General features: G+C 46.1%; 1 protein-coding gene across 1 annotated transcript; it reads right to left on the bottom strand.

The window, feature by feature from the left end:
• On the bottom strand, nucleotides 1-16,719 carry LOC136106445 (olfactory receptor 10AG1-like). The gene is made up of 2 exons (XM_071813663.1): nucleotides 16,497-16,719; nucleotides 1-944 (listed from the first exon to the last, which is right to left on the bottom strand). The coding sequence occupies exons 1-2, from the start codon at nucleotides 16,717-16,719 to the stop codon at nucleotides 1-3; spliced, it is 1,167 nt and encodes a 388-aa protein (XP_071669764.1).
• Between the last annotated feature and the right edge of the window lie 2,415 nt (nucleotides 16,720-19,134).

Raw genomic sequence — 19,134 nt, 5'->3', positions numbered from 1 at the left:
TCACTTTTTCCATATGAGTCTCTTCAAGGCAATTCTCACTTCCTTATTTCTCAGGCTATAGATGAGAGAGTTAAACATGTGGGTCACAATTGTGTAAAACAGGGCAACATATTTGTCGGTGTCTACAGAATCCCTTGACTGTCGCTTTAAGTAGGCAACTGTGGCTGAGCCATAGAAGAGCATCACCACTCCGAGGTGTGAAGAACAGGTAGAAAAGGCTTTGTGTCTGCTCAGAACTGAAGGTATTTTTAGAATTGACCTAATAACATTAATGTAAGAAAGAATTATTAAGGAGAAGGGAAGGATTGCGAATATCAGGATGATGGTGTACAGCATCACTTGGTTCCAGAAAATGTCTGCACAGACCAGCTCCAGCAGAGGAGGGACATCACAGAAAAAGTGATGAAGGTCACGGGATGCACAGAAGGGCAAAGTGAACACCTGGTAGGTCTGTCCTATTTGCACTGGTACAACAACCACCCATGATCCCACCACCATTCTGATGCAGAGACCTCTGCTCATGATGATGTTATAGTGCAGGGGGTCACAGATGGCTATGTAGCGGTCATAGGCCATGGCAGCCAGGAGAAGGCATTCGATGCTGCCCAACAAAACCAGGAAATACAGCTGGGCAGCACAGCCAAGGAAGGAGATCCTGCCATCTTCCATCAGGAAACCCAGCAGCATTTTGGGCAGAGTGACTGATGTGTAGCAAATCTCCAGGATGGACAAGTTCCTCAGGAAGAAATACATGGGGCTGTGGAGGCTTGAGTCCACCACTGTGATGAGTGCAATCAGGCCATTCCCTGTGAGGACCATGAGGTAGATCACCAGGAAAACTGTAAAGCACAGGCCCTGCAGGCTGGAGTGGTCAGAAAATCCCAGAAGAACGAATCCAGATCCAGCGGTGTGATTCTCCAAGCCTTCTCCTTGGGGCATTTTCCCTACACAGAGCAATCCAAACAACAGGCTCTTAGAAGATACTGATGGCCTGTCCACAACTACACATCCTTCAAGCCCAGAGACAGACTCCAAACATCAACATACATGTGATTGCAGGATTAGGTGAGATTGACCAAGAGCTGCATAAATGTTTGGAAATCTAACGTCATTTATTTACTGCAGATGGGTTTGTAAAGAGAGGAAAGAACAGAATCCTTGAGCCTGAATGACACTTTTTCATCATATGCTTAAAAGAAACTCGACTTTCTTTTTTAGAGGTGATTTTATTAAATATGTTAACTGTTGATGGACGAGAAAAATGGAAGAAGATTGAAAATACTGACATCTCTAAGAACAGTCTTGCTTAAGAACCAGTCTTACATGGTGAAGAGTGAATCCCATCGGGAGTAAAACAGGCTTCTATCTGCCAATGAATCCAGTGACACTGATGCATCCACACAACATTCTAACAAGACAGATAAGCAGCAGTTTATGCATAAATCACAAGTGTTCAGGGTGCTAAAAGACGACTTTGTGTAAGCCATGGAACTTCTTCATGCAGTTTTCAGTCATACAGAGAAGAAAGTGATTAAAAGTGGGACATCTCCCAATGATACCCAATTTTCCTTAATAGGTCAGGCTTTTATAACTTCTGAATGAGCCCTGAAAAATTCGGCATTCCTAAACTTGCTACTCTGTCACTTGGATTTCTCACAGATTAAAAATCCATCCGAGGTCCCATTCACTGTGGCCCTGACCCTGTAATGCTTCCCAGTCCCCTGTAAGCCCTAGCAGAAGCAGAGCAATGGGGAACTGAGCCTTCCCTTTGCATTCCCCACCTTCCCAGAGCACAAGGACGTCTTGTTGGGCACAGCTGAAGGGTGTGAGCTACAAGCAAGCAGCACTGCAATAGCGGGTTGCTTCTTATGCAGAAGAGACTCAACTGAAATATTTTTAAGAATCTCAGCTTGACATGAGGAAGGAATGTCCTCTTCCAGGCAGAGGGCTGAGTCTACTGGCTGTGCCTCTCCAGCTATCACAACCTTCCTTTGAGAAGTCTTCTTAAACCCTAATGTATGAATGATGAGAACAACAGGTCAGAAAACATGTCATAACAGCATTCAGATTAGCTAAGTGAAAAACACAGTGTGTTTTTCTCAAGAGAAAATCCTGAATTCACAAAAAAACATATGGTCCTAATAGTTCAGTTATATTTCTAAGATATTCCTGCCTTTTTCCCATGGGTCGTTTTCTATCTCATAGAGATAGCGTTTAAAATTTCCAAGATAAAAATTGGGTTTGCATAAGGAAAAAGTCACGATGATAGTTTTTTTAAAAATCTACCTATTTATTAATATAAATGTAAATAAAAATAAAATACTTTTATTTTCTGAAATAACTGTAAGATACCCACATTTCTTTTAAGTTAAGGCTTTACCTTACCTACCATTTACCTGCAGCATATCTACATACCAGCATTTCCTGCTTGTTTCAAAATGTCCTCAAACATGTAGCCTATTCTTTTTAAATCTCAGTACTTCACAGGATTAGAGGTAGAGCACAGTTCAGGCAAACTTTGCTCATGGGAAACTGCCAGAGAACTTCTTATATTGTGCCCATCCCACAGGCAGTATTTCTCAAAACTGAAGGAAGCCCATTCCAGCGAGCCCAGTCAAGCTGGACAGATGCCTGCACCTGCTTCTGGCAGCGTCTGTGCTGCCAACTATATCAGCACTTCAGAGCCTGCCAGAAGGGATTTACTGTTGCCAGGAGATGAGAGGCAGGAGCACACTCCTCTGTCCAGGATGCTGCAGGAGGCAGTAGTGACCTATTTTCTCTCAGTTTTTCCCCTGGAAACAACCTGGATTTGGTTCTCTGGGCACCTCTCTGTCACTCTCACCTGGTTATAAGACACTTAGTAAGCAGTCTCAGGAGGGAAGGTGGGGACACTGGTGCTGTCTCTACTCCTGCTTGGACGCCCATGACACCATGAACAATTTTAGAAAGACTGTCAGAATCATGGGTGTTAATCTGAGGAGCAACTTCCAGCATAACTATAGGTCTTTAAAAAGTAGAAAAAAATGAGACGTGAGGTTTAGCTGCTCAAAGGAAAAGTACCCAACTTGTGGGAGGAAAAACAAAACAAACAAAAAGGCAAGCAGGGCAGTGGAAAATAAAGCAATTTAATCTGTGCTTAACTTCACCGTGCAGCAACAGAACAGGCTTCTCAGTATCTTCACCTCTCTGGGTCTCAACATGTGCCTGTGCCCCATGTTATCCCCAAGACAGTGGTGGTTCTGAGACGTTAAACTCCGACTGCTTCTGGTGCCTACATATTGGTTCACATCTAGAAAGGGCCTGGTGAGGAAGATTGGGTTTGAGACATATGCATGGGAAGCAATAAAGTATTGTGTCATGTCACCACAATGCAGATCTCTATATTTGTACAGAATAAATTGACCTCATTGCCTTAACTAGTCCAAATCTTTGACTGGGTCTGACCTAGGCAGTCTTGGTGGTTTCATAGCCAACAGCATGAATAACCACTCCAGAGGAAAGTAACTCCGGCCGCTGTGTGAGGTTAATGTTGTTCCTGATTTCTTGCTCTGAAACCCTCCATGTAACTCAACAGCTTCCAGTCTGTCCTTTGGGGTTACCTAACAAAATCCGAATTAAGACAAGAAGGTGATCTTCCATCAAGACCAAAAGACCCAATAATGAGAAAGGTTATGAAGTGCTGTTTCTTGGACAAATTCAGGCACTGCAGAGTGATTTTCTCCTGTCAGAGCTGTAGGATTGTAGACACAGAGGGTGACTGGGGTCAGTAGAGCTACTCCAAGAGGTCATTGCAGAATAAATATCCCGCCCACAGCCTGGATATCTAGGTAACTAAGCTCTTCATACAATCATCAAAGAAACAGTGGACATAGTGTATGAGAAATATAAAACGGGTGGTCTGACCTATGAGTCTGATTTGGGTGACACACAGTGGTGCCTACAGCCTCCAGTTCATGAGGCAGCAGAGGGTAGCTGCTCATGCCATCAGGCCTTGAACCAGCACTGATAAGATGATACCAGGGTGCTCATCTGTCCATTCCATATACCCAATTATATTTTATCCTGATGCTGTTATCACAGTAATCATTGCCTGATATGAAACTATGGGTATTGTTACATAGGCGCTGTTGGCTTTGCAAGATGCGTTAAGACACATGTTAGGTTAGTTAGGATTTGGGTTCAGACTTGATTTAGATTCAGAGTTAGGGTTAGGGTTGGAATTAGAGTTATGATTACAGTTGGTTTAGGGTTAGACTTCAGGTTGGCATTAGTGCTCATTTAGGGTTATGGTTTTGGCTAGAGCTGAGGTTTATGATTAGGGTTGGGGTAGGGCCAGGGTTGGGCAATGGTTAGGGCAAGGTTTAAGATAAAAAATTTAGTCTGGGGTTAGGTGAGGAAGCTACCATAAATGTTCCCCCTTCACTCTTCTTTCCCCCACCTTAGACTGTTGAGCATGATGTCATATTGTCTGTAAGATCCTTTGATCAGTCGGTGTCAGCTGTCCCAGCTGTGACCTCTCCCAGACTCTTGCCCACTCCCAACCTACTTGCTGGCTTGGCAATGTGGGAGGCAGAAAAGGCCTTGACACTGCAGGCACTGTTGTCGTGGTTGAGACGGACAAACGACATGGACCAAGTTCTTCCAGGATGAAAGTAGTAGATGCCATTTATTGCCACAAGTGCATTTTTATACAGTTTTACCAATTCATGTGTCTCTTCACTATTGGTTACAAGTTACAGCAGTAACATCTCATTGGCTAATTTTGCTATCATCAGTGTTACTCTTCTACTCCCTTCTCTCTCATGGGTACATCCTTAATATCTCTGGATACTCCTTTACTCCCATCTTTCTCACGGGTAGGCCTTCATATCTTCAAGGCTAATTTCTGTTCCCATGCCCTCCGTCAGGGAATCCACGGACCCACCGTAGTCCCCCACAATTCCCCCTTTTTGTTTTTGTGCTAAAAAAATTGCCTTCATTGTCCACTGCAGGGCCCTTTGCAGCAGAGAAATCATGCATGGCAACATTAGTAACACAACCACAACAATCATCAAAACAATCAGTCCCGTTTTCACTACTGATAGCAACCATCATAAAAACCCCCAACCACTAAGCAATGCTAATAACAAGAAGTCTATCGCAGCTCTACTCTGCCATGTGGCATGTCTTACAGAATCTACAACTAACAAAAGTCCACTTAAAGTCTTAGAAGTTCTGTTAGTTTGCTTAACTAACCAGCATCCTAATTTTTCTAAAGTATCTAAAGCTTTAGCTGTGCCAACACCAGATACATGAGGTTCTAAAACCCTTAACCCTGATCCCCAAAAGTCTACATTATCATCACATTTGACTCATATACATGCAAAAAGTATTTTTCTCGTCTTGCTCTTCTGTGATCTATTATCATTGGGCATTAAGAGAGTTAATAGTCCCAAAATACACAGTCCTTCAACGGCATTAGAAGGAATTCCTGGTCAGGCTCTATCTCCACAGATCAAGAATACACCATACAGGAGGTTTTTGGGGTCGCTGTCCCACATTATCAATGACACCCCTTGGATTCTTCTGCGAGGTGTTACACCATCGAGTTTCATTTCTATAGTCACCAAGGGTAGCATTAACATTTTTCAGTCTTATCCATTCATGTTCTCGTATATTTTTCTGACACTTTTCACAAACCAGGTTGATACAAGCGTCCATGGGCATAGATGCCAGCAATTCCAGTTCCTGTGGTTCAATATCTGCTTCCAGGAGGCAATTAATCCAAAGTGCCATGCTGGTATTATTACAGTTCGTTGCAATGCCTCTGCACCGACCACTATTTTGAAACAGTCATGTGATGCTGCTGTAGTCATCAAGGGGGATGCCAACCAAGCATGTGTGGAACAGGTTTTCCGGAGGTGCCATAGCTAGGCATATAGAGTCCTGGCCAGTCATGTTGGCTAAAGTAATCCACGTTAGTCTTTGTCTGTGCAGGCATCCAAAGCGCAGCAGATGCAGCAATCATTGTCAGGAAGATAACACAGATTTCACATTTCATGCTGGCAACCATTGCGGCCCTTGATCTGTAAGGACACAAGCATAGCCTCTCTCCCAGGTTATCAATTGATGTGGCCTTTTCCATTGACCATTAACTAGTGATTTGACCACAACTAATGTAGGTTCTTTCTGACTCAGCATGTTTTTGGGTCATACTTGCAAAGTGTTTCATCACATACAATGCTTTTGACAACTGGTTTTGTGGTGTTTTCCCTACTTCTCCCCCCTTTTTGTTTAAAAAAAAAAAAAAAAAAAAAACAAACCAAAACCACAGTTCAGAATCAGATACGTACGTTAGACCTTGACTACATACTCAGAATCACAAATCAAATTTAGAGGTTCCTCCTTAAAAAACTCTAAGTAATGTAAAGCTGCGCCAAGTTCTACTAATTGGGTTGAACCTTCAATAATTTTTACAGAATGATGCCGATTGTTATCTTCACACCAAACCACTACAGCTTTATAAGACTTCCCAGAACCATCAACAAAAACTGTGCAAGTATGTAGAATCAGACCAGATACAAGTATGGTCTATGACCTGATGTTAAAGAATTACAGGTTCTGAGCAATTTACATTTTACATTTATGCATGCCAAAAGCTGTGCTGTTAAGAAAATCAGTTAGTGCAATTTACAAAGACATAGATTGCAAATAAAAAAAATAAAAATTAAACTTCACAAATGGTACATGTAGGACAAAAGGTACTTGGCCTATTGAGACTTAAATTAATTCTCTGCTTTTCTTGATCAGAGTAACAATCAGTACATCAGTCTGTTAGTAATCTCATCATACTGTCCCACAAGAGCCACAGGTTTTTTCTATGTTGTAGCTATAAACAGACAAATCTGCAAGTCCAATCGAATGCAGTCAGCCTGTAAGGTTGTCATAAATTTATTCCTCAAAATCTCTAACTCCATTTTGGCTGTTGTATTTATTGGATATTGTTTTCCCTTACTGGATCGAAGTCCTGTTTCAGATCTATCAGTGCAGTGTTTGTTTTATCGAAACATTGGCTCTTAATATTAGTGGAAATACAGCATTCGAAATTTCCTTGGAGATTTTTCACTTGCACAAGTAGATCTGCACCATCCAAGCAGCTTCTTGTAGGACATGCAACTAAACAGAATTCTCAGAAAACGTTATTTCAGCTTACAATTTACTAAACAAATCTTGACCCAAGAGAGGTACATGACTTCCTGGCAAATACAAGAATTCATGTATTAAAACTTTGTTCCAAATTTGGCATTCTATTAGTCTCACAAAACAGTTTTTCTTTCATTTTCTTCCATGACCTCAAAAACTAGCACAGTGAATTTACTAAGAAGTCTCTTACAACCAGTTACCACAGAATAAGTCTATATATATACATACATATATATATATATAATATTTTTGTTTAATTTCCCAACTTCATTAGAACTATGGATCCACTGGTGATGCCTTTAAATTTCACCCTCAGACTCCTTCATGCAGTATTACAGGTCTCTAGCAGTAACATTGCTTAGGGGAGGGGCGTGAGGGGGAATAAAACCTCCCTCTCACCCCCATCTGAGATGGCAAGACGTCCAGCTCAGCATGAAAACAAATCAGTTTGAACTCCATGCCAAACCAGCCTGGCTGCACTCCACACCCAAATCAGTACCAGTCTGACCCAGAGAAGCACTGAGCGCTCTGACCCCCCAAAGCTGACCAGTGTGAAAAGACTGACTTCAGCAAGGAGGGAAAATGATGAGCTCTTTCCTCAGATGTGCCAAAACCTAAGAAATAAGACAGAAGCAAAAAGAAACAACACCAGCAACCCCTGATTCAAAGCCGAGAAGCAACACAGTGCCACAGCAAGGATGGGTGACAATACTCCAGGGAAAATAAAAGACAGAGCGAGGGGAGTAAAGCCCCTCTTTCTCCGCTTAGCAGCAGGAAAACAGGTTTTTCCTTTTTTTTTTTTTTTTTTTTTTTTCTTTTTTCTTGTCTTGCTGCAGTTCAGATGTACCAAGGCCACACAGCTGGCGTAATCGCTGGTATGAAGTAGGAGGCTCTGGCAAACTCCTCGGTAGAATGAGCTAGTTTTATAAACAATTCCAATTAGCTCAACAGTTGTTACATTCCTCAGCCCCATTTACCTTTTACAAGTTACAGATGTCAAAAACCAGCATATTAAACATCAATCCATTATTCCATTTTCTTACATCCAAATCAGTTCATATTCTAGCAACTTCTAAATACAACTTCATACAATACCAAGGTCACATCCATCATACCACGTAAGTGTTGTTTGTTTTTTTTTTTTTTAATGCAAAGCAGAGTTTAATTATTTAAATTATTTTCTGGTCTCAAAATTACTAGATAACAATAGAAGCGATCACTCTAATGCGGAAGGATGCATCCTAAGGGGGAGCAAGGTGGAATTTTAGCAGTGGAACCGGTTCCCATTTTGTAATTATCTCCCCAAACAAAATTCTTTTGGTACCAAATATAAATATGCAAATTAAAATACTGAGCTCAGATATGAAAACCAAATACCAAGTTCAAATATGCAGATAGATCAGAGTTACACTTATTCAAGACAATATCTTGATTTTAGCATTGCACCTTTGAACCACTTACTGCTCAGCCAGGTAGCGGTGCTGCTGGGTCTCCCTGACAAAACAGGTCAGTGCGCGCTGGAGCCCCATCGGCACCCGCCCCCCCGCCGCAGCAGCAAGCTGGACCGGGCAAGGCTTTTAATAGTGTCTCATCTGGGGTGCTACAACTGTTATCCCAAAAACAGGGTTCTTTAATTGGTGTGCATACACAAGAGCCAAATTTAGTACATAGCGATGAAACACAGCCCATCACAGAGTTGTGCAAGTCTGAATGCTGGAATAAAGTTAGCATGCTAGAAAGAAAAATAACAGCTACTACACACAAAATTTTACCATCACATTCACACAGTAAAGAACTAAACTACTCATGATCTTCTGTATTATGACAAAACACACATTTTGAGTCTCATTCTCATTATTTAACAGTCTGTGAAATCACTGGACCACACAACAAAAGGCCTACTAAAACTGCAACATGCTTAAACAGATACCCACAAAGAAAACAGGTTAATGAGGAAAGCATCTTGTAGACTTCAGCAAGTTTACTGTGACCTGTGTGTTATCAGTTAACTCTCTCTCAGCTTGTTGAAGTTCAAACCGTTCCAGCTGTAAAACTGTCTGAAATGATTCAATGATCTCTTGTAGAGTTGTATTTTTGTCCTGCTCTTCTCACTTTAGAAACAACAAAGAGTTATACTTCAAGGTTCTATTCTCCGGACGCTTTTCCCAATCATCAAACTTGCACAGCAGCCACCATTTATTACAATATTTCACAAGATCTTCCTTCCTCATATTTCCAAGTGCTTTCCTATGTTCTAAAACACCTCCCAATACCGATTTCTTATGAACACAACTGAAAACAGTCATTCCTGACCCCATCTCGTAAGTAGAAACTACGAGAAGAGGGAGGGAGGGGGGAAAGCACAGGGTTGCTTGCAGCGCAAGTGGGAAAAGTGGGGAGAAGGTTTTACGGCGCACTTATACCACAAAGAAACAATTCTAACAACAACCAGTGAAACAATTAACTCACATTCTTAACAAGCTGCTTGATTTTCAGAGAGGTAACACACAGAAACACGTAATATGTTCTGTAAAACTCGCGGATAACATGTTGATAGCGAACATTAGCACTCTCTACTGCGAATTTCAACACCAGTGCTTCCTTAGCTTCTAGGTTTTCAACCTGCTTATTGATGGCCTCTTGAAGATGGTCAATAAAATTGCAATGAATTCTCATTGGGACCCTGATTAATAGTTGCAAATGATTTGGTTGCTTTGCCGGTTTCAGGCACCTTTATCATAGCTTGATATGCAAGGTCTGTTGACTGTCTCAGGATTTCAGGAATTTATCGTGCCTGTAATTGTGGTATGTCAATTAGTGTCTGTTCCAAGAGTTGGGGGGTAAATCCCAGCTTTTTGGTAAGTTCGGTTTATGCTCTGAAACTCTACCCCCACCCTCAGGAATTTGCTCTGCAGCAGCGTGGGAGGGGGGCGGGGGCAGGCTGGGGGGACCTAAATTTATAGGACTTACGTTATTTGGCTCAGTCTGGCTCACCACGGGAGGATCTTCCCCACCTAAATCTCCAGGCAAGGGGGGATAGGAAAAAAAAAAGTCCACTTTTTCCTTCTGCGACTGATAGCAGCAGGGCAGAAGGTTGAACTGTGACCAATGGCGGTGACGCAGACGGCGGAACCGTGATTGATGATGGTGGAGCAGACGTTTGAGCCGCGATTGATGACAGCGGAGCAATCGGCTGAACGCACCGCTCCGACCGGTGCTCCGGGGGCCCCTCCCGAGATTGTATATAACCCAACGCTGTTTTTTCATGTGAGTCTTTCATAGCTTTTATCTGATCTCGGGGCCACACATACATACGCTCCTCCTCTATTCCTTTTAACTTTCCAAGAAAGTGTCACGGATCTTTATCCATATCAGATAATATGGACTTGGGCGGTGTTGATGAATCTTTAGTAACAGTGGGGTTCGGAGTAGTACTTAATCTCACTTTTTCCTCCGAATCTGGCCCAGGAGAGCCAGGAAGACCATCCCTCCCCGCTGTCTCTGCATGTTCCCATTGCTCTTTTAATCCTCTCAAAGTCTCTAGCAAAAAGTGACATGTTGTTAACAGTTCAGTTGTTTCTTTGCATCTTTCACTAGTGCTTTGCCCCATAGTAACACAGTCCTTCCTTCGTAAAGCCAGTTCCAGAGGGCTAATACCCTGCTTCTTCAGAAGCAACTTTCATGTAGATAATATAATACCCTCTTCTTTAGATAAGTTCCCCCCCATGTTCCCGGTAGCTCACCTACTCCTTAGCGAGGTGTCTTTTCAATCATCCGGATCTTCGGCAGCTCTTCTCGGCTGCTCTATCAGCTGTACCGGGCTCTGTCTCCACAGCTCTCCTTCGGCTGTCACAGCTTCACGCTGTCCCCTTCTTCATGCGAGATCCTCTTCAGGCAGGATCATGTCAGGGTCACCAGATGTCGTGGTTGAGACGGACAAACGACATGGACCAAGTTCTTCCAGGATGAAAGTAGTAGATGCCATTTATTGCCACAAGTGCATTTTTATACAGTTTTACCAATTCATGTGTCTCTTCACTATTGGTTACAAGTTACAGCAGTAACATCTCATTGGCTAATTTTGCTAATTTTGCTAATTTTGCTATAATCAGTGTTACTCTTCTACTCCCTTCTCTCTCACGGGTACATCCTTAATATCTCCGGATACTCCTTTACTCCCATCTTTCTCACGGGTAGGCCTTCATATCTTCAAGGCTAATTTCTGTTCCCATGCCCTCCATCAGGGAATCCACGGACCCACCGTAGTCCCCCACACACTGTTCAGCAGTAGCTAAAACATTCTTGTGTAACCAACACTGTTTTGGTCACAAATCCAAAGGATGGTACCATACAACTGCTACGAAGAAAATTAACTCTATCCCAGCCACACGTGGCACACCAAATCTCCTGTTCCTTGGTGTTTCTGGTAGCAGTTCTGTCTCATTCCCTTCCCATTGCAGACCAACCATCTGCCATACAAATGTGAGTGTCAAACTCCTCTGGTAGCCTTGCATATGTAGTTACACCTCAAAGAGCCCAGCAGTGCCTCAGGAAGGTCATCTCCTTCCCATGGTATTATTCCTCAACTGTTTTTTTTTTTTAGGATCCATGAGTGAGTAGAGAAACCTATTCACCCTCTGATGATGCAAGGAAGTTTGGGACTGGGACATCTTAGGTGACCAAGGAACATTAGTAGGGCTATGAAAGAAGTCAGACAGGTTGTGGAGAATTCACAGGCATTGTCGAATCCCCAGAAAACCACAAATTTGTCGTTAAAGCATCTGCTACCACCCCTCTCCATTCACACTGCCCTCAGGAAGGTCCCTGGGCAGCAAGTGGGGGAAAGAATCTCCTTACCAGGCCTGGGGGTTAAGGCTTGGACATTCTGGTGCTAAACAAACAGCAAGGACTTGCATGGTACCAGAGGCACCTGTATGTTGCATTTGCCACCTGAAACCAGTGTCTCCAAATTATTGCTTAACAAGTCCCCAGGGATGGGCACCTTGAATGGTCATTGCCTTCACAGGTTTGTCAGTGATGACCCTCAATGGGGCCCCCAGCGCCCCCAGAAAGTTGAAGTTTGCTTCTGCCTTTCGCTTCTTCACAGGCTTGTTCATCCTTTCGGCATCTGCAGTTCAAGAACTTGGCACTAGAGGGCTCATGGACATGCAAAAGGCACTACCAGCCGACTCTCCATGCATAATTTTCCTTAAGGCTTCAGTCTTCAGGACTTGTGTGGCTAGATAAGACAGATTTCAGGAGTATAGCCAAACATAGAATATTATTTCAGTAATAAATATCAGTAAACCAGGTTTTCAAAAGGAAATTCCTCTAGTGTTCTTCTACTTTTCCTCTTATAGAACAAATGGTATCAGCTTTCTCCAGTTCACCTGGGTCTGGAGCATCTCCTGATGACACACCTCCCCTTTTCCTCCTCCTTCCCTTTCTGTCATCTGCCACCTGGGACTTGCATTATGCTTTCTCAAATCTAAGCTTTTCTTCCATTGAAATCTTCTTTCCACAGTGGATAACCTTAGAGGAAAACCTTCAGTGAGATACCTAGGAAAGGACAGGTACAAATGCAATTAAGGAGTTGGCTACAGTGCCCTTCAGACAGACCACTGACAGACAGGGCAAGTTTTAAACTGCCTGAAGCTCACAGCAGCACCTGTGTAGCTGAGAGGTGTCTGAACAAATAGAGAATAATGGGAGGAGGAAAACTGGACAGACACTGGAAAATTTTCAAGTCCAGACAGTCTGCAGAACAGATACCTTTAGAAGTGGTAAGTCTAAGCAGGACCTGTGGAAACATGTGAAAGAGTGGTGAGAGTCACTACACAGTATCCTGGGCAGAGCAGCATCATGGGTGTAACAGGAAAAATCAATCTTTCTTCTCCTGAGTGTAGCACATAGGCCGGAAATGTCCATGGTGGCATCAGGGGAAAGCATTTTCTGCGGAGGAACAGTGTTCGGTGCATTTCAGCTGACAAAAAAAAGTGCTTATATTTTCTCTGGAAGTGGAGAACTCTCAGCTCTGCAGGACAGGCACAGCTGTGCTTGTACATTCAGGCTGGGAAGGTTCCCACCATGCTGGGCAGCTGGAGAGAAGTTCCTTCAGCTTCTGCACACTCTCTGCAAGGGATGGGTTTCATCTTGCCTAGTTATAACGGTGAGAACACATCACCCAAACTGAATTATTTACAGCAACGTAGCCATTTATCAAACACAACTTATGTGGGGCAATGACTCTGAGACACTGCATCTGTAGCTCCATCTCTGTCAGGCAGATCTTGCTTCCTGCTGGGTAATGGTGCACCCTAACCACCTTCAGTACAAATGTGAGTACCAAATGAGCTCCATCCTGAGCCTTGCACAAGCACTTGGAACTTACAGAGCACGGAAGTGCTAAGGGAGGTCTTCCCCTCCCCAGCTACTAGTTCGGGGTCCATGGATGTGGAATGGAGAGACATGACCATTACCAGAGGAGACAACGGAAAGTGCTACTGAGAAACATGGCTGGAGTGGCTTTTCCCACAGGAGTCTGTACTAATTATAAGTTGTCATTTCGTTTTTCGAACAGAGGCCCCATGACCAGAAACAACAAATGTCCAGCAGCAGCTCCATCATGCAGTTCCCTCTCTTGGCATTCACAGACACATGGGAGCTGCAGCTCTTGCGCTTCTGGCTCTTCCTGGGCATGTACCTGGCTGTGACCAGCACCTCCACACCCCCATGTACTTTTTTCTCCTCAACCTCTCCCTCCTCACACCGGGCTTCATCTCCACCACCGTCCCAGAGTCCATGGCCAATTCCCTGTGGGGCACCACGGCTGTTTCTTATGTAGGATGTGCTTCCCAGGTCTTTTTTTGTTTTCTTCTTGATCATATCAAAATATTCTCTTCTCACCATCATGACCTATGACTGCTATGTTGCCATCTGCAAACCCCTGCACTACAGGATCCTCCTGGACAGCAGAGCTTGTGTCCACATGGTGGCAGCTGCCTGGGCCTGTGGGTTTCTCAATTCTCTGCTGCACATGGCCAATACATTTTCACTGTCCCTGTGCAAGGGCAATGCTCTGGACCAGTTCTTCTGTGAAATCCCCCAGATCTCCTGCTCAAATGCCTACATCAGGGAAGTTTGGTTTATTATGGCTGGTATCTTAGTAATATTTGGATGTTTTGTATTCCTTATGCTGTGCAGATCTCCTCTTCCTGGGTAAGGCCTGTGGGGCACTTTGTCAGAGCTACTTTCCTAACCATGTCCCTACTGCTGTCACCTCCCAAGACAGAACTGACCCCACATTCCCCTTCACAGCTTCTGACTGGACGATGAGTTTCTGAGACACAACTGACCTCATAATATCATATCCATTCATTACCCTCCTTATGGCCAAGGACCTGACCAGGTAAAAATATGCTTGTTTTATGAATTTGATGAAATCTATTTCCTACTAATTATTTGAGTGGAGAAACATTATTCACAAGAAGTGCTATATTTATGTCAACACTTGTTACATCTCCTCCTCTGCTTTTTTTTTTTCTTCTTCCTACACATGTACTGTTTTCAAAGGTAAAGATTCATTGACTCATAGAATAACTCAGATTTGAAGAGAACCGTGAACATCATCTTGTCTCACTCTCCTGCTCAAGGCTGGGTGAATCATGTGAGGTTGTTCAAGGCCTCTGCCCAGACCTGTGTCATCCGCAAAGGAGCTGAAAAGTGCACTGTGTCACATAATACAGGGGGAGACGTTTAAAAGTGTTGGCTGAAGTGCCTTGTGCCACTGATGACATTTGGCTTTATTGCTCAGCCAGCTTCCCACCCAGCATCCACTTCTCCAGTCCAGAGATCACCAAACTGGCTACAAGGACACCAGGGAACACCATGTCTGTGGACTTGCAAAATTCCAGGTATGGAGTGTTTATGCACCCAGGCATTTTTAGACACAGAGTCTTCATCTTTTACACACAGAAGAAGGAGTCACAATTTCTGTCTGGCCTCCTGTTGTCACTTCCAAAGGATGGGAGGCACATCAGCCCTGCAGTGTGTCACCCTGCTCTGCACTCATCTAAGATGTCCCACTTCATGAAGAATGGACACAGGGACCTCAGTTCAATGAAGCACATCCCAGTGCTGCATTCAGTTGGTTTCCCATGGGATGTTACTCATGCACGTGCTCCAAAACACCCCCGCAATGGGGAGGTTCCTTGTGAGAGGAATGTGATGCCGTACGGTGCAGGGATTAGGTCAACCAGGCCAAGCTGGCAATAGATCTCAAATATTCCAAGTCCTTGACTTGAATTGGAGGCAGGTGGGTGGGAAGGGAGCTTGAGGGGGATCCAGCCAGACTGCCGGTTTGTGGCAACCCCAGCCCAGGGCTTCCCACAACCAATGCCGGGAGACCCCGAGGACAGAGATTTCCTGCACACTTCTTTGTCCCGAGGTGGAGCAGGAACAGATGAGCATGGAGGGAAAGCTGTAATTTTTTATTGGCTTTATTGCTTCTATAAAAAGTACCCAAGACCAAGCACAGGCTGGCGGCACCAGCCTTCATCTGGTGCATTCACATGCCTCAGGGCATGTGAATGCTGCGGTCGCCATCCATGCACCCATCCCTGGCGTGCCACCCTCAGACGCTCCCTCTGGGCGCTGCGCAGGCTCAGGACCAGTCGCATGTCCAGGGACCTGCGTGGTGCTGGCAGCCGGGCTCTACTCCTCTTGCTGTCCCGTGGTGCAGCTGCAGCGGAAAGCCCTGCGCAGAGCCCGGAGCGCCCTCCTGAACTGAGAAGGCCATCGCCGTGGAGCTGGGGCATGCGGGAGCTTGGTGATGCCTGGGGCAAGGTGGAGTGTGCCAGGGTCTGCCGGAGGCTGCTGAGGCAACAAAGAAGCATCTTCCTCCTCGTGCGCTGGGCAGGCGATGTCTGTGCTGGTCTCTCCTCCATGCTCCCCAGACATTGGAGAAACCGTGTTTTCTCCTTCGTTGATTGCAGCTGGGATGAGAGGGGCTGTGCTGGCCTGTCCCGCAGGCTCTTCTGCCAAGGGAGACTCAGTGGCTTCAAGTCCCATAAGTGTTGGTGCTGCCATTGGAAGATTCAAGTGTTCGGCGAGGTCCTGCTGTTCCACCGGTTGCTGGCCAGGTCCCTGGATCTCAGCCTCAGCCCTGCGCACAACCTTACTGAGGATGTACTCCACAATGTCTGACAGAGCCACATCGTCCTCTGTGGGGCTGTGCTGGGCAGGTGCCAGACTCTCTGCCTCTGCTACCGCCTCCATGTCTGTGCAGCTGGGCAAGCCAGACCCCTCCTGGGGACCTGCAGGGGCGTCCTGGAGGTGCTCCTGGACTGAGGGGTTGATCCAGATGCTGTGGATGGTGTCTCTGCCTTGGCACGCCTCTTTGCTGTTCCCATCTTGCAAGTCCATGCACTGGGCCAGGTCCTGCTGTTCCTCTGGTTCCTGGACAGCTCCCAGGATCTCAGCCACAGCCCTGCGCACGGCCCCGCTGACAATGCGCTGGGCTGTGTCCCACAGAGCCATGTCGTCAGCTGTGGGATCCTGTGGGGCAGGTGCCGGGCACTCTGCCTCTGCTGCTGCCTCAGTGTTGGTGTTGCGAGGCCAGCCAGACCCCTCCTGGGGACCTCCATGGTGGTCCTGGAAGCTCTCCTGGACCGAGGGGGTGACCCAGGTGCCCTGGATGGTGTGCTGGCCCGGGCTGTGGCTGACCTGCGGGCAGGAGGAGGAGCAGGACACGTGGGATGGAGGCGGCAGCCCCGGCACCGCAGCAGCTGCTTGCGGCCCCATCCAACCACCGGCCTCTCCCTCCTGCCCTGTACCATCCCTCCCCTGTGGCTTATGGAGCAAGGGGGGCAGCCTGAAGGGCTGGGAGTGGGCGTTCGCCTCCTTGTCAGTTGGCATCTTGGGTCTCGCCTGCTGCAGAGCTGCAACGGGCACCCAGGGGAGCTGCTGCCTCGTGGGAAGCTGCTGCCTCCTCAGAAGCTGCTGCCTCCTCCGAAGCTGCTGCCTCGTGGGAAGCTGCTGCCTCCTCAGAAGCTGCTCCTTAAATACCTCCACGGTCAGGGCGGGGACCCCCATGTCACAATGGCCTCTGGTTATGACGACCCCGTGTCACAATGGCCTCTGGTTATGACGAGGTGCCCACATCACAGAACCCGCGTGGTCGCCACGGAGACACCCACCTTCAGGCCCGGCTGGGACTGGCTGTATGTGACGTGGGGCACCCCCTGCTTGAAGGAGGAGGGAGCAGAGCATGGCGAGGGAAGCTGTCCCCAGCACACAGGACCCCATCCCCCAGAGCTTGGCTCAGAGATGCTGCTGCCTGCTCCGCTACACCTGCAAGAATCCACATTCAGAGCTTGTTTGCAGGACAAACCAAGGGCCGCTCTACAGCCTCACCACACTGATTCTTTGTTTTCAACATGATCGTCATGAGTTTTCTCAAGTAGGCATGAGCCTACTTTGAAGAAAAAGGGCTGAAGCCACATTCACAAAACCACACAGTCCGTTTTCAGCAATAGAATCTACCGTTTCCCCCTTTTGTGACAACCAGGGCTCTCTCAAGGTGCGCTTTTACAGAACTTCTGAGCTGTTCAATGACTCACTTGATAAAGGAGGTGGTCTCATCCAACTCCCAGTTTTAGCGTGCCAGCTCTCCAATGCATTGCCTCTGCCACCTTCCTTCTACTGGGCCCGAAGTGCATTCTACTGCCTGGTTAGGGAGATGCACGTGCCACCGGCCCCAAAGCATCACTCTGGGGACCCATCATAGCTGGCCGTTACCTCTCAGTTGCTGCACCAGCCAAATATTTCTAGGATGGCAGCAGGCTCTTAGAATCTGCTACAGGTCCTCACAAGCTCTCAATCTCCTTTTGCTCCCCTAGCACACTTACTGCCCCCTCCATGCAGTTTGTTTTCAGCCTAGGGAGCAGACAAATCCTTGGAAAATTATGCATTATTTTCATGTCATATGTCAGAGAATCACAGAATCACAGAATGTCAGGGATTGGAAGGGACCTCAAAAGCTCATTCAGTGCAATCCCCCCGCTGGAGCAGGAACACCCACATGAAGTTACACAGGAAGGTGTCCAGGCGGGTTTGAATGTCTGCAGAGAAGGAGACTCCACAGCCTCCCTGGGCAGCCTGGTCCAGGCTCTGGCACCCTCACTGAGAAGAAGTTTCTTCTCAAAATTAAGCGGAACCTCCTGTGTTTCAGTTTGTACCCATTGCGACTTGTCCTATCACTGGTTGTCACTGAGAAGAGCCTGGCTCCATCCTCCTGACACTCACTCTTTATATATATTTTTAAACATTAATAAGGTCACTCCTCAGTCTCCTCTTCTCCAAGCTCCAGAGCCCCAGCTCCTTCAGCCTTTCCTCACATGGGAGATGCTCCACTCCCCTCAGCATCTTCGTGGCTGTGCTGGACTCTCTCCAGCAATTCCCTGTCCTTCTGGAACTGAGGGGCCACAACTGGACACAATATTCCAGGTGTGGTCTCACCAGGGCACAGTAGAGGGGCAGGAGAACCACTTTGACCTACTGACCACCGCCTTCTAACCCACCCCAGGTACTACTGGCCTTCCTGGCCACAAGGGCCCAGTGCTGGTTCATGGTCACCCTGCTGTCTCCAGGACCCCCAGGTCCCTTTCCCCTACACTGCTCTCCAACAGGTCATTCCCCAACTTATACTGGAACCTGGGGTTGTTCCTGCCCAGATACAAGACTCTACACTTGCCCTTGTTACATTTCATTCAATTTTTCCCTGCCCAACTCTCCAGTCTGTCCAGGTCTCTGGATGGCAGCACAGCTTCCAGTGTCAGCCACTCCTCCCAGCTTGGTGTCATCAGCAAACTTGCTGATAGTACACTGTATTCCCTTGTCCAAATAATTGATTAATATATTGAATAATATAGGCCCCAGTACTGACCCTTGAGG

This window comes from Patagioenas fasciata, chromosome 11 (assembly GCF_037038585.1).
Source record: "Patagioenas fasciata isolate bPatFas1 chromosome 11, bPatFas1.hap1, whole genome shotgun sequence".
In the NCBI taxonomy this organism is placed as follows: Eukaryota; Metazoa; Chordata; class Aves; order Columbiformes; family Columbidae; genus Patagioenas; species Patagioenas fasciata.
This window is presented reverse-complemented; position numbering and strand designations above follow the sequence as displayed.

What these genes read in the sequence shown, in the direction of transcription:
- LOC136106445 (XM_071813663.1), bottom strand. Translation starts at nt 16,719, where the DNA reads ATGGCTCTGTGGGACACAGCCCAGCGCATTGTCAGCGGGGCCGTGCGC. An exon ending in CCTCCAGGACGCCCCTGCAG is followed by an intron (nt 945 to 16,496) that starts GTCCCCAGGAGG and finishes TGCTCTGTGTAG; the next exon opens with GGAAAATGCCCCAAGGAGAA.